The 13,141-nt window shown below is 33.5% G+C and overlaps 1 protein-coding gene and 2 long non-coding RNA genes across 3 annotated transcripts; all 3 read right to left on the reverse strand.

Annotated features, from left to right (window-relative positions):
- Positions 1-3,843: 3,843 nt before the first annotated feature.
- On the reverse strand, positions 3,844-7,160 carry LOC102607026 (subtilisin-like protease SBT4.8). The gene is made up of 10 exons (XM_052441093.1): positions 7,059-7,160; positions 6,644-6,735; positions 6,466-6,557; positions 6,146-6,392; positions 5,546-6,050; positions 5,412-5,469; positions 5,050-5,254; positions 4,836-4,947; positions 4,533-4,746; positions 3,844-4,442 (listed from the first exon to the last, which is right to left on the reverse strand). The coding sequence occupies exons 1-10, from the start codon at positions 7,158-7,160 to the stop codon at positions 3,844-3,846; spliced, it is 2,226 nt and encodes a 741-aa protein (XP_052297053.1).
- A 1,034-nt stretch (positions 7,161-8,194) lies between these two features.
- LOC127902080 (uncharacterized) lies at positions 8,195-10,023 on the reverse strand. The gene is made up of 2 exons (XR_008054517.1): positions 9,742-10,023; positions 8,195-8,998 (listed from the first exon to the last, which is right to left on the reverse strand). It is a non-coding gene; the product is annotated as an uncharacterized LOC127902080 (long non-coding RNA).
- A 164-nt stretch (positions 10,024-10,187) lies between these two features.
- Positions 10,188-12,266, reverse strand: LOC102618108 (uncharacterized). The gene is made up of 3 exons (XR_008054516.1): positions 12,181-12,266; positions 11,646-11,766; positions 10,188-10,258 (listed from the first exon to the last, which is right to left on the reverse strand). It is a non-coding gene; the product is annotated as an uncharacterized LOC102618108 (long non-coding RNA).
- Positions 12,267-13,141: the final 875 nt, after the last annotated feature.

Raw genomic sequence — 13,141 nt, forward strand, 5'->3', positions numbered from 1 at the left:
GCATTTACTAATGAAAAAGTAACCCAAACTCGCCTCAATATCAGCCCTCGCAAATTCTATAAAACAGTTTCCAAGATTGTGGCAGCCCAACTCTATGATTTTTAATGATTTTTATAAAAATCCAAAAATTACGAACTTAAATATAAAGCAACTATACATATGCACGTACTACAATAAAAATTCCCAGAATTTTTAGAGGTTGTTTGGGTTTTAGAATTAATTATACAAGTGAGAATTACTGTTAAAAATCAGAATTTTCCAGCACCAGTGTTCCAAATTTGAAAAATTGAAACAATTAATATACAATGAACTTTTAAAAGATAACCATATGCTAAAAAGATAAATATGTCTAGTTCAATTAACTATAGTTTTATACATGAAACTAAATGAAAACAGTAGTCGCATAATATCGAATCTATACTGTTTACAGTTTTTTGGATAACAATAGCACTACTTTCGCTCAATAACAACATAAATCAATACATGATCATGCTTTCATAATTCTATCAATATAACACATAAAAAATCATTCAGTTAATCACATAAAATCACAAATAAAACTAGAAGTTTAAAGGATTATAAATTTTACCTACCTTCAAAACAAATTCAAAACTCAAGATCTTCTTTACTGGAAAACAAGAACACAATCAAAATCTTCCCCTCTTCTTATTAGAAAACGTGAGTTTTATTCTTGTGTTTGCTGCTATATATGCCAAGCCTTTTAATATTCTTACCCATTAGGGATTTTATTTCCTTTTTTAATAAGGTATTTAATAAATTCAGAAAAAAAATTAAGTCATTTTAAAATTTAAAACACACATCATTAACATAGAATACTATAGTCTATAATATATATATATATATATATATATATATATATATATATATATATATATCAAATAAAGTATTAATAATAAGAATAATACAAAATACAAGTGTTACATGGAGTTTTGCACGTAAATTTTTGTGTTATGTTATTTGAGTTTATAAGTGAGACATGTTACTCCATCCAATAGACTACTTTTTTGGGTTGAATACCCAAAAATCCTAGAGTAAGCCTCTACAACTACTCGACGTCAAACCTAGAGCAATTACTTGGAACACTATGTGAAAGGGCTAGAGGATACTTTTTTCCCTTCCACAATGAAGTATTAATTGAATAACCCTATTTCACAAAACTGATATTAATTGAGTATATTTCATAAAACCCATAATTAGTGAGCATTGTAATTTCATTGTGTATAAATGTTAATAAAAGAGTCTGTGGACCAAGGCCAACTCTAAAGTATTAGGGGCCTTAGGTGATAATTTTTTATGAGGTCTTCTTATATTAAGTAATTTCAACACTCAAAGTACCATAAAAGAGCTCAAAATTCAATTAATTTTAACTATATCTTAAATATCAACAATCAACAAGATAATAAGAAATTTCAAAAAACAAAAGTAGTCAGAAGATATCCTTTTTTATTTCCTTTAGAACTATTATTTTAAGAAACTATTTTTTGTTTTTACTTCAAAAGTAAGCCAATAAATATAATAATTTTCGTTATAGAGAAGAGCACAAGAAATTTCATAATGTTAAATAATTAAGTTTTTTTTAAGAATCATATAGATAAAGAATTTAGTATTTTTCTTGAAAAATATTAATGAATTAGCGGTTAGACAAAATTATTAATTATGCTTTCAATATTAAGTTTATCAAATATAGAATTTGCATAAAATTTCTTAATTGTAACATAGTTATTAATTAAAGATTGAACTTAAAAATAGACTTTCAAACTATAAGTAACTTAAAAATCTATTAATTTGAGTATATGAAGGAAATTAAAAACAAAGGGTCTTCTTAATATATGAAGTCTAGGTGTCACAATAGAGCCTTCCTAACAAATGAAGCTTAAGTGACTACCTAATTCACCTATTCTTAAAGTCGCCTCTGCCATGGACAATGTTACATACAATTGATATGTGCCACAATTCTTGCCAAAGGAAGACCACCTCTTACAGTATCTTGCCCTAGGCTCCATTTGGTATAGTTTTTCAAATAAAGCTTATTTAAGTAGAGCTTTTAGCCAAAAAACTTTAGTTGTTTGGTTGTCAATAAGAGTTTTTATTAAAAAAATATAAAAAATTATTTTAACAGGCAAACTTTTTAAAGTTATATTATGAAAATAATAAAATAAGATTGTTAAATAAGTAGAGAATATTTTAGATATTTAAACATTTAAAAATAATTTTTCAACCTCTACTCTTAAAAGCCCAAAATTTGATCTTTTGGTAGTAGAGGCAAAATAACTTATTTAAACTTCAAAAGCTCTATTAGAAAAACAATCATTCAAAAGCTCTATTAGAAAAACAATCAAACAAGAGCAAAAAATTATGACAAGAGAGTTTATGGGATCAAATAAGCACTTATAGTCATTAAATAAGTCATACCAAACAAGCATCTAGTCTGGAAAAAACAGACATCCTTTACTTTGTTCCCTGCAGCTGTAGAGGAATCTGGGTTCCATGGTCCCCAATATCTCTATCAGTATAATTTCCAGCTTCTGATGAAGGGTAACACCGAGCTGCAATTATCTAACTGTTGGGGAAAAAAAAAAAGATCAGTCGATATCAATAATAAAGTCAGCCTTCTGTCGGGCAAAAGACATAGTAACAGGTCATACCAGCTGAAAAATCACAACTATTGAGATTATCTTTTATATGTTTAGTATATTGATGGTATCACGTTGCTTGTTGCGAGAGAAATTTTTGCTACAGTTACGAGCACCTTTCCACTTCTGATTCAGGGTAAATCCCAAAGTCAATAAGGGCTACTGTAATATCACTCCCTGCACTGCAGTTTTTGATAAGTGGATCCATTGAAACGCACAAAATCCCAAGATCTTGTTGTGTGAAGCTGGAACGCTTTCCTTGGAAAAATAGATACAACTCCGTTCATGCCTGTATATATAGTTTGAAAATGCAAGTTTCAATTTTTAAAAATCTTCAAAATGTATCATTTGTTCAAGTGACGTCTAGTAGTAGTACTCTGAAGAACTCACTAGCCATATTTTGCATTGAGACTCCTATAACTTGTAACCAATGTATATTTTACAGACCTACGACGACACTAAACTAAAAATCTTACTTGGCGGTGTCTTCGCAAGTACACTCCCAAGCTCTGGAATAATGAGCATAAAAGAGAAAGTTCACTATTTTTGTGAAGGCCAAGAAAAACTCACCTTCAATATTGATGGGGTATCATATTATAATCTTTGGTGAATCAGAATAATCCAGAATGAACTCATGTTCAATAAGCTTCCATATTTATTTCCCTTGACATAGAATGCATCTTGCTATTAAAGCCAATCGCTGGTTGGAACTAATCAGTAATCGCCAATTTTTATATCTTTATTGGATTCATGTAGTGAAGTTTCATAATAGAGAGATTAATCGGAATCGGGTCTAATAATATGTAAATTAGATACTGCTACATCTACGGATACATTATAATTGAAATATGCAAGATTGGGATATTACTGCTAAATTTAATACCCACAGAATGAAAATAAATTTATTAATTAAATGGATATTAACTATTTGAATCAATAATTGTACATATTTTTATGGCATATTTTTTCCAATACTTTATTGGATTCATGTAGTGAAGTTTCATAATAGAGAGATTAATCGGAATCGGGTCTAATAATATGTAAATTAGATACTGCTACATCTACGGATACATTATAATTGAAATATGCAAGATTGGGATATTACTTCTAAATTTAATACCCACTGAACGAAAATAAATTTATTAATTAAATGGATATTAACTATTTTAATCAATAATTGTACATATTTTTATGGCATATTTTTTCCAATACTAGTTGTCCAATCACGTTGAATTTCAGTTTGGTCACTCTTGTGACTCTGTGAGTGTACAACAATTGGACTTCTGACACGGTGATTGCCATCAGACCACATCAAGGAAGTAGAAACAATTGCTCCATTTGGCAAACCTTTTCCGGTGACAGTAACACTGAAAGACTTCTTCTCATTCAAGGACTTAAAGGAGAGAGATTCAGGCACAACTCTGATACTGACTATTTTTGAATTTTGCAAGATTTTTGCCTTGTAAGTGGAGTTTGCAAGGCCCACATTAGTAACTGTCCTTGGAAAGTTGATCGTGAAAGACTTTCCAGGCGAAACTTGAGCTCCCATTGAAGGGTAATTGAGATCTTTTGGTGTTGCTTTATCTGAGCCTTTAGGACAAGTGCTGATATTTCCCGAAATTTTGCCAATATTGCGCTCATCATATCCCATGCTGCAGAGCATTATTATGTAATCTTGTTCGAAAGTTTCATACACAAGTCCTGGATTTACGGCTTCTACGGGATTGATATGGCCCGAACCAAATGCAAATTCAGCATCTTGATTTTTGGAAGAATTCATGGGCCACGCTACAGGCAGAGAAAAAAAATTGGTGATTTAGGAATGATAACTTGCAATTAAGTTACCCGAACATTTGTATTTTAATGACAGAACTTTACCAGTAGTCATTATAGCTGATTTGATGGCAGAAGGAGACCAGTCGGGGTGGAACGATTTAACGTATGCAGCTACTCCAGCAGCATGAGGACAAGACATGGATGTTCCAGATACTACGTTGAATTTAGCTTGCCTCTTATCTTCTGGGTCGTCAGAAACTGCACCAAGAGGTGAAAATGCAGCCAATATATCTACTCCAGGTGCACTTATATCTGGCTGAATAATGTTAAACAACCATCAAATCAAGATAATTCATATATATATATTTCTGTCTGAGACAACAAGTTTTAAAACAATATATATACCTTCAAGATGTCTGGTACAATTTCATTTGGTCCGCGTGAAGAAAAGTCTGCGACAACAGGAGCCTCGGAATCCTTAACTGCTTCAGTACTCAATATATTTGCTTCGGGCTTTCTGTAACCCAGATGCAAAGATTGGATTAGTTTTCTAGAATAAAGTTAAAAATAAAAGAAATGTCCAAACTTAATGTGGTTAATATATAATTATATCTATTACTTTGTAGATTTCAAGTAGGAGTAGATGCTGTTGAAGTTGTCCTCGTTTAGAGCCACTGCCGGCAATGAAACAACAGAGGAAACTTTGTTGAATTCGACATCATTTAACGAGACGGATCCTTCAGCACCAGCTTTGTGAACCTCATTAAACCCGTCAAAGGATTGACATATCACAATCTTTCCCTTTGCTAACCTACTATCAATACAACCTTGGCCATCGGTACACAACCTGCAATGCAAGACGAATTCTAAATTTCTGTTTGTTTGTTTTATGAGGAATTATGAGGAGTTGAAACGAATCATTGAAGAGTTAGTAAGCCTACTGAGGGTCGAAATCACTTTTGCATGGTCTTGAAACATCCATCCCATCTACCAGGGGAAACGTTTTCCCTTTCATAGAGAAAGAATTAATCGAGTAACCCTGTTGGTGTACACAGATTGTCAGAATGCTTGCTTATAGAGTATTTGCAAATACAAAATTATGTGATTCATATTACCACTAATGTCTGTCCGCTCCCAAGGACAACTTTATCGACAAATAGGCGATCTGTGTTGCTGGCTGCTACAGACATCAACCACGGAGCTAGACTAACTGTGGAGCCTACGAAAGGACCACTATTGCCCGCTGAATGTAAGGTCAGTACTCCTTTTGCCATAGCGTGAAAAGAACCAATTGCAATGACATCCTGGGTAAAGTTTAGGGTATTTTGTCCTCCTAATGATATTGTTATAATGTCAACCCCATCAGCAATAGCATCGTCAAATGCACCCAATATGGCTGTTTCTGCACACCCTAATTCAGGAGAACAGACTTTATAAGCGGCAATTCTTGCAGAGGGAACTCCCCCTCTGGCAGTGCCTTGTCCCACGCCAAAAAAACTAGCATCCTTAACTTCATTTCCACAAGCTGTAGAGGCCGTATGGGTTCCATGACCCTGTATATCCCTAGCAGTATTACCAGATATATCATCTGTTGTGTAATATCGAGCTCCAATTATTTTGCTGCAATATCATCAATAAATGTTAGAATGTTTTTGCTAAAATTTCTTAAGCCTCAGAAAAGGCTGGGTACACCACTAAATAGAGAAATACATTACTTGTTGCAAGTGAAATTTCTGCCACCTTTGCAAGCACCTTTCCACTTCTTTGGGGCAGGACCAAAACCTTCATCGCTGAAACTCTCCGATTCAGGCCAAATTCCACTGTCTATGACGCCTACTATGATATCACTCTCTACGCTACGTTTTCTAGTAATAGATTGATTTAAGCCCATGAAATCCCAAGATCTTGTGGTGTGGAGTTGGAGAGTTCTGCTTGGAAAAACAGACACAACTCCTTCCATGCCTGCATATCACAGTTACAAAATAAAGCCATAATTCATATATATATGTCTATCTATACATAGTGCAATACTTACTGGCCAGCTTTTGTCTCTCATGATCAGTGAGCTTGGCAGCAAATCCATTGAAACTCCTTTTGTAACTTCTAACCAATACATTTTCTACTGAGCTGCACTCACATATTGAGAACGAGAGAGAGAGAGAGTTTAGAAGAGAATTTACGCAAATATTAGACTTAACTTTTAGGAATACTACCTGTCCCCAATAACTTCTTGCAAAATACTCTGATGCTGTGATGATGTTTCATATTCTCCTCTGAAAAGTGACCCCAAGTAGACAATATGGACCTACATCACTTGATACTTATTTTCAGATAAACCCAAAAAAACCCAAAAAAAAAAAAAAGCAGAAGAAGAAGAAATAGAAGAAGCAAGAGTATAGTCTATTACACGCCTTTCCAAAAGGTATAAAGTGTGGATATATGCACTAGAGAATGACTTGTTAGATTTAAATATCCAAACTGGCCATTGTCATTAGTTATCAATTAATATATAGGCATCATTAACCACCAGAAAATCAGGAAGAATGCCGTTCATATAAGTATATATGATTCATTGACCATGAGGAAATTCAAAACAACTAATGCTGAAAAACAAATATCCATACTTGCCTTTCTATCATCCTGAGAAGTAATGGCACCACCCAATATGCTCATTGGGAGGAAAAGAATGAAGGACAAGAAATTGAAGAGAAGGAATCCATTCTTAGCCATTGTTAGGTGCTTCATGTTTATTTAGGTGAAGGTGATACACACTATTTATTTTGTGAACTGTGACTTAAGAGAATTGACACGTTTGATAAGCTTCCATATTCATTTTCCTTGATATGGCAAACATCTAGCAATTACAGCTAATCACTTGTTGGAATCACTAATTTCTATATCATTATTGGATGAGCTTAGGAAGGTTTTCTAATGGATATTAATCAGGATCAGGCGTAATAATGTGTATTTAGAAACTAATTAAATTTTGCACCCATTTATTGCAAATAAGGAAGCCACATATGAGATTTTGTACCAATGCAATGAATTGAGACATTCTGAATTATATGCTAGATTTTTCTTTCTGATTGCATGCACTTATGGAAAAAGCATTGTCAGTTGTTCTAATTATTCCACTCCTTGTAAATATCCGAAAGTCGTAATGCTAATTTTTACTTCAAAGGGTTTTTTTATATGTCAGGCAGTGTTGCAACATGAACCGAGAAGTTAAGGTTAATTAATCAATAACAAATTCTAATTTTTGTTTCTAGACAAAATCATATGAATGCTGCAGAGCAATTTTAGGTAGTCTTCTTTGGAAGCATCATATATGAGTCCCAGATTTACAGCTTGACAGGATTGATATGTAAAACCAGCTTCTGGCTGCTTATCATGCAGGTAAATCAGGACATGAAAACTTATAATGACAAAAGATTATCAGTACTCATTATAGCAGATTTGATGGCAAAAAGAGAGCAATCCAGGTGGAATGATTTAACATATGCAGCTACACCAGCAGGATGATATTTAGCACGTCTCTTATCTACTATATATGCTGTCCGTAAGGGAAGCAATTGATGTATTTGCAGCCAAGATATCTACTCCAGGGCAGCTATGCCTTGCTGGAGGACATTTGAGAATCAAGTCAGAAAATTAAATAGGATAAAAAAAAAAAAAAGTACGTTATACCATGGATGAGAGAACTTCGGATTTTGGACATCATTCACATTCATAATATCTGATGCGTATATATTTTGCCCACGTGATGAAAAGTCAACGGCAACGGGAAAATTTATGTTTGAAGGTCTCTGATGAACCTCGAAATCTTGGTCGATAGTATTACATAGCATAATCTTTCTATCTACTAAGCTACTATTAAGACAGAGAATAGAACAATCCCTGCAATGCGAAGGCTCGGACCTTTCATTGTTTTACATTTTTAAACAAGTTAGGAGCTAAAATGACTCACAGAACCGATAATTAGTGAGCATTGTAATTTCATTGTGTATAAATGCTTATAAAAGAGTCCATGATACCTACCACTATTGTCTTTTCATTCCCTAACAACCTTGTATCTTAAAGACTTACAAGTGATGATATGTGGTGTTGGCTTCAACATGCTTCATCCATGGAGACACACTAGCAATTGATCAGTTCTGGGACCCCTATTGCCAGCAGAATTTGAGGTCAGTATACCATTCTTCATCGCATGAAATGAACCAATAGAAATGGATTCATCGCTAAAGTTCAAAGCATGTGCATGCCCTATTGAAATTGTTATAAGGTCTACTCCAACTGTAGTGGCATCATGCATCATCAAAAGCATCTCAGAGATTTGCTTCTTCACATCCAGATGAAGAGAAGAATATCAGACTTTGTGTGCCACAATTCTCGCCAAAGTAAAACCACATCTTGTGCAGTACCTTCTTCCTGTCCGGAAAAAACTAACATCCTTTCCTCTCTTTCCCGCTGCCGTAGAGGAAGTGTAGGACATCTGTGAACCCTCAATTTCTCTGGCGGTATAATTTCCAGCTTCTGATGAAGGGTGACACCAAGCTCTAATTATCTAACTGTTAAAAAATAAAAAAAAATCATTCAATGTCAATAATAAAATCAGCCTTCGACGGGGAAAAAGATATAGCAACAGGTCAGGCTAGCTGAAAAATAACAACCATTAAGATGATATTTTATAATTTAGTATATTGAGGAATCACGTTATATGTTGCAAGTGAAGTATTTGCCATCATTACAAGCACCTTTCAAAATTCTGATTCAGGCCAAATCCCAGAGTCATTAAGGGCTGCTATAATAGCACTCTCAGCACTGTAGTTTTGAGAAGCGGATCCAATTGAACACCAAGAAATCCCAGGATCTTACTGTGTGAAGTTGGAGAGTTTTTCTTGGAAAAAGGGAGAAATTAAATGGAGAAAGTATATTATTCCACATAATCCTTCTATAGAGTAGATGTCCGCACTTTCTAAAATGCAGATTCAAGATTTTACAATGTTGCAAAACGCTAAAGTCGTATTTTAAAAAATGCAGACATCCGCAATTTAGAATGATTTTTAATCCCTATGAATTACCTGAAGTACAATTTTGAAACAAGGGCCAGTAGTTCTGCTGTTGTACTCTCAGAAACACACATATTGATACAGGGTTCACGAGTGCATGTGCACAGAATTTAGAATTTTACATGGCTAAACATGACCATAACTTTGCAGAAATCAAATGCTGATTTAAGAAATACATTTCCCAGAGGAAAAAGGAAACAGATAAGGAAGGGTTTTTAAGAAGAGAAGCATTGCCATATTACCTGGCAGCCATCAGTAGTAGACTCTCCAAAAGTTTCCCTAAACCATTCTTGGAATTGCTTGACCTGATGTCTATAAGGGGATATGAACGCCAGCTGAGAACTTGACATGAGCTCTGGATACAAGCTAACCAATTTATGAAACAGGACAAATTCAACTTCCAGTGGGCTGAGGAAAATGGTCCAAAGCAGTTGTATTTGTGCCAGTCACGAGTAGTAAAATCTTTGAGATCTTATCCAGCTTCCAGTGCCTCATCATAGAACTCTCTTGAAGGTAAGATAGTTATCTGTTTCAGATGAAGGAATATTTGAATACGGATTTGGAGGAAGGCATCTGTTAGGCCACAAGTCAGCATCCTATGTTTTGCAAAAAGAGTAATGATATGCTAATAATGAGTGAAAGATAAAGAAAAAAAGAATTATTGTTGAAAATATACCAAAAATACTTGCATCCGGTTCCCAAAGGAACAAGAGTTGCAGGTCCCACCTGACAATGCAAGACGACCATAAACCTGGGAAACTGAACCAATTTGAGAGTTAGACAAGCAAAAGCCACACTAAACCAGACTTATATCATAATAAAGCATTGTGATTTAAAAGCCTAGAAGAAGTTTACTAAAGAAGTGCTGATAACATTAGCCAGTAGCCCACAAATGTATTTCTATTTTATACCACTAGCCATTTAACCTAACCAAGAACATCATGATTATAAGAATTGTGTTATAAACCTTCAAAACAACTTTTTCTTAAGCTTATTTACCCCATGACAGCTGAAATAAGATGTGCAATAATCTCTGTTCTATAGGCACCATTTTTTAGATGCCATCATCAAATGAATTGTGAAGCCAAGCATTAGATAAAAGCGTCCTAATGTAGCACACAATTTTCATAACTTTATTACTCTCTATTCCATTGAGATGTGTGATTCTTAAATATATTCTTCCATTAATTTTGAACAAACCTGATCACATACAATTTATAGTTGTAACTGAAGACAAGGGATATGCTGCCTTCAAATTGTTGGCCATGTATTGGGAATTAAAGAAGATATAAATTGCCATTATTAAAGAAAATTAGTTAAGAATATTCTCTTTCTTCTGAAAAGCTAAGAAAGAAGGATTTATTACATAAAACAAGATAGCAGATACGGAAGAGTTTTATCATACCACACAGAGAAACAGAAAGAATAAAATAGGAGAGGGAAACCAGTAAACTGAATAATGCAATTCATTAATTCAAAAATCAGTAAATCTCTTCACAATTCATTTCAATTATCATAATAATTTTGGTCAATTTGTAGCATTCAGTAAATTTCCACCAAGGTTAAAACTTTTAGTCCAGCAATTGTTTCTAGTCAACTCTTTATAGTAAGAACATCAATTGTCTAGTCACATTACCGCACTACCACCACCCATTGCGAAGTCTTTAACAAGTAAATTACAGATTCGATGCATATTCTTTTATACAATACGGTCAAGTAAACAAAGATCATAATGGATGGTTCTTCCAGAAGCTAATGTTGTCACACCTAAAACAAAATAGCTGGCTTGATTACCAAATGTTAGTGATCTGTCAAAGGATAAAATAACTAATCTTACCATTCCCAATTGATAAGTAAACAGTTTCTTGATTGCCATACCCACTTAACCTTTCCACTTAAAATGTACTTCAAACCCGGCCCCCTTCTAAGCATGTCAGTGTATACAAACAGCATTTACCAATGGTGTAAATGGTAAAGGCATGCAATAAAGATTAGTGCCCCACAGAAAACTTGCATAATCAATTACCAGTTTTTCTTACCATTTTTGTCATTTCCCTCCTTTGCCAAAAAAAAAAATAGAAAAATGAAAGCACTATTTACAATAACTATAAGTGAATGTAAGATGTAGACAAATCTGGTTGCATACACAGGATTCTTTGACCAGGAGAAAGTAATCCCAACTGAGAGTGATTTTGCAGAAACGTAACATGGAAACTTCATCTTGAGGATTGTCTTTGTCAACATCCATGTTTCTAAACAGATAAAATCTGCCAAAATTATAATGCAGCATTCAATGAAGAAACAAGAAATTTTAAAAAAAAAAATCCAAATAAACAAAAAAAAAATTAAAAATGCAACATTTATTAAACATTTCTATTATACTAGAATTTAAACAATTATTGAACATTTCTGTCATACTAGAATTTAAACATTATTAAACATTTCTATTATACTAGAATTTAATGGACCAACAGTTTTAGATTCAGCAGCACAAACTGGAAAAGCAGATTCAATAACGCGATTTGAAAAAAAAAAAAAAATAAACGATTAGAGTCTTGGATTATTTTATTTTAATCCTTAATGTAATAACGTCTTTGTTTATTTAAAAAAAAAACATTAATTAGCAAAAGAAAATGTAAGAAGAACAAATAAATTCACCAAAGTATTGTTAAAAGCCAAACCGGGAAACCACTGCCTGCTTGGCTGTGATGGTAGACTGTCACAGTCGGGGACCCAGACGGTGGCGGGAAAGCGAGCGACGGCAAAGGGTACGTTTGGGATTGAGGTTGGGCAGCTATAGCTTAAAAGCTACAGCACTAAAGTGTTTGGTAAACACTAACTGCTGTAGCTTTTAAGCTATATTGATATGATTTTTCACTTGTACAATACAAAATCTATTATATCTTTAATAATTTTATCAAAATTATTATTTAAAATTTATATTTACTATATATTATTAATTTTTGTTTCATAATTACAGCTTTTTTTTCACAGCAGCTGTAGCTTAAAAGCTACAGCACCTCAATCCCAAACGCACCTAAAGTCGGAGAGGGGACTTCGGATCCCTTCCTCCAGTCTTTGAAGTCAATAAGGAGTTTCTGAGAAATGACGATTGTACCCCTATAAGGTCAAATGACAAATAAAATTAAAATTGAGAAAACTAGACATTTGCATCTCTCGTGTCTCCCTGCCGAGATTTACATGGAAACAAATTCATCTAGTATAAGCTTACCACATCTAATTCCCAAGAAAATAGATTGTTGAACAATTTTTTCATTGCGCTAAACTTTTTTCCGATGTATGACATGCGAAATTTTAAATTAATTCTATAACATTAATTAATGTGATCGCAGGGGATTACTGACTCAAAATTTGTACTCAGCTAACCTCTGCTGTAATTACCTTTATTCTGGTTATATGTGTTTCTTTTAGATATCATATTAGTATTTCAAAATATTAATGTTTCATATTGAAGGGAAGTGAGAGCAATTACTTTTGCATTTGATTCGAAATTAATTATGTGTTTGATTTAATTACTAATTATAGTTGAATAAATCAAATTTACATATGATTTGGATTATTTAAATTGAATTAAATTAAAAAAAGTGGGTGATTATTTGAAATTAAAATAGGAAAAAGTCT

Source organism: Citrus sinensis, chromosome 5 (assembly GCF_022201045.2).
Source record: "Citrus sinensis cultivar Valencia sweet orange chromosome 5, DVS_A1.0, whole genome shotgun sequence".
Lineage (NCBI taxonomy): Eukaryota > Viridiplantae > Streptophyta > Magnoliopsida > Sapindales > Rutaceae > Citrus > Citrus sinensis.

Coding starts and splice junctions, on each gene's coding strand:
- LOC102607026 (XM_052441093.1), bottom strand. CDS start 7,160: ATGGCTAAGAATGGATTCCTTCTCTTCAATTTCTTGTCCTTCATTCTT. Junction 6,558..6,643: donor CAAGAAGTTATTGGGGACAG/GTAGTATTCCTA, acceptor ATGTGAGTGCAG/CTCAGTAGAAAATGTATTGG. Junction 4,443..4,532: donor ATCAGCTATAATGACTACTG/GTAAAGTTCTGT, acceptor CTCTGCCTGTAG/CGTGGCCCATGAATTCTTCC.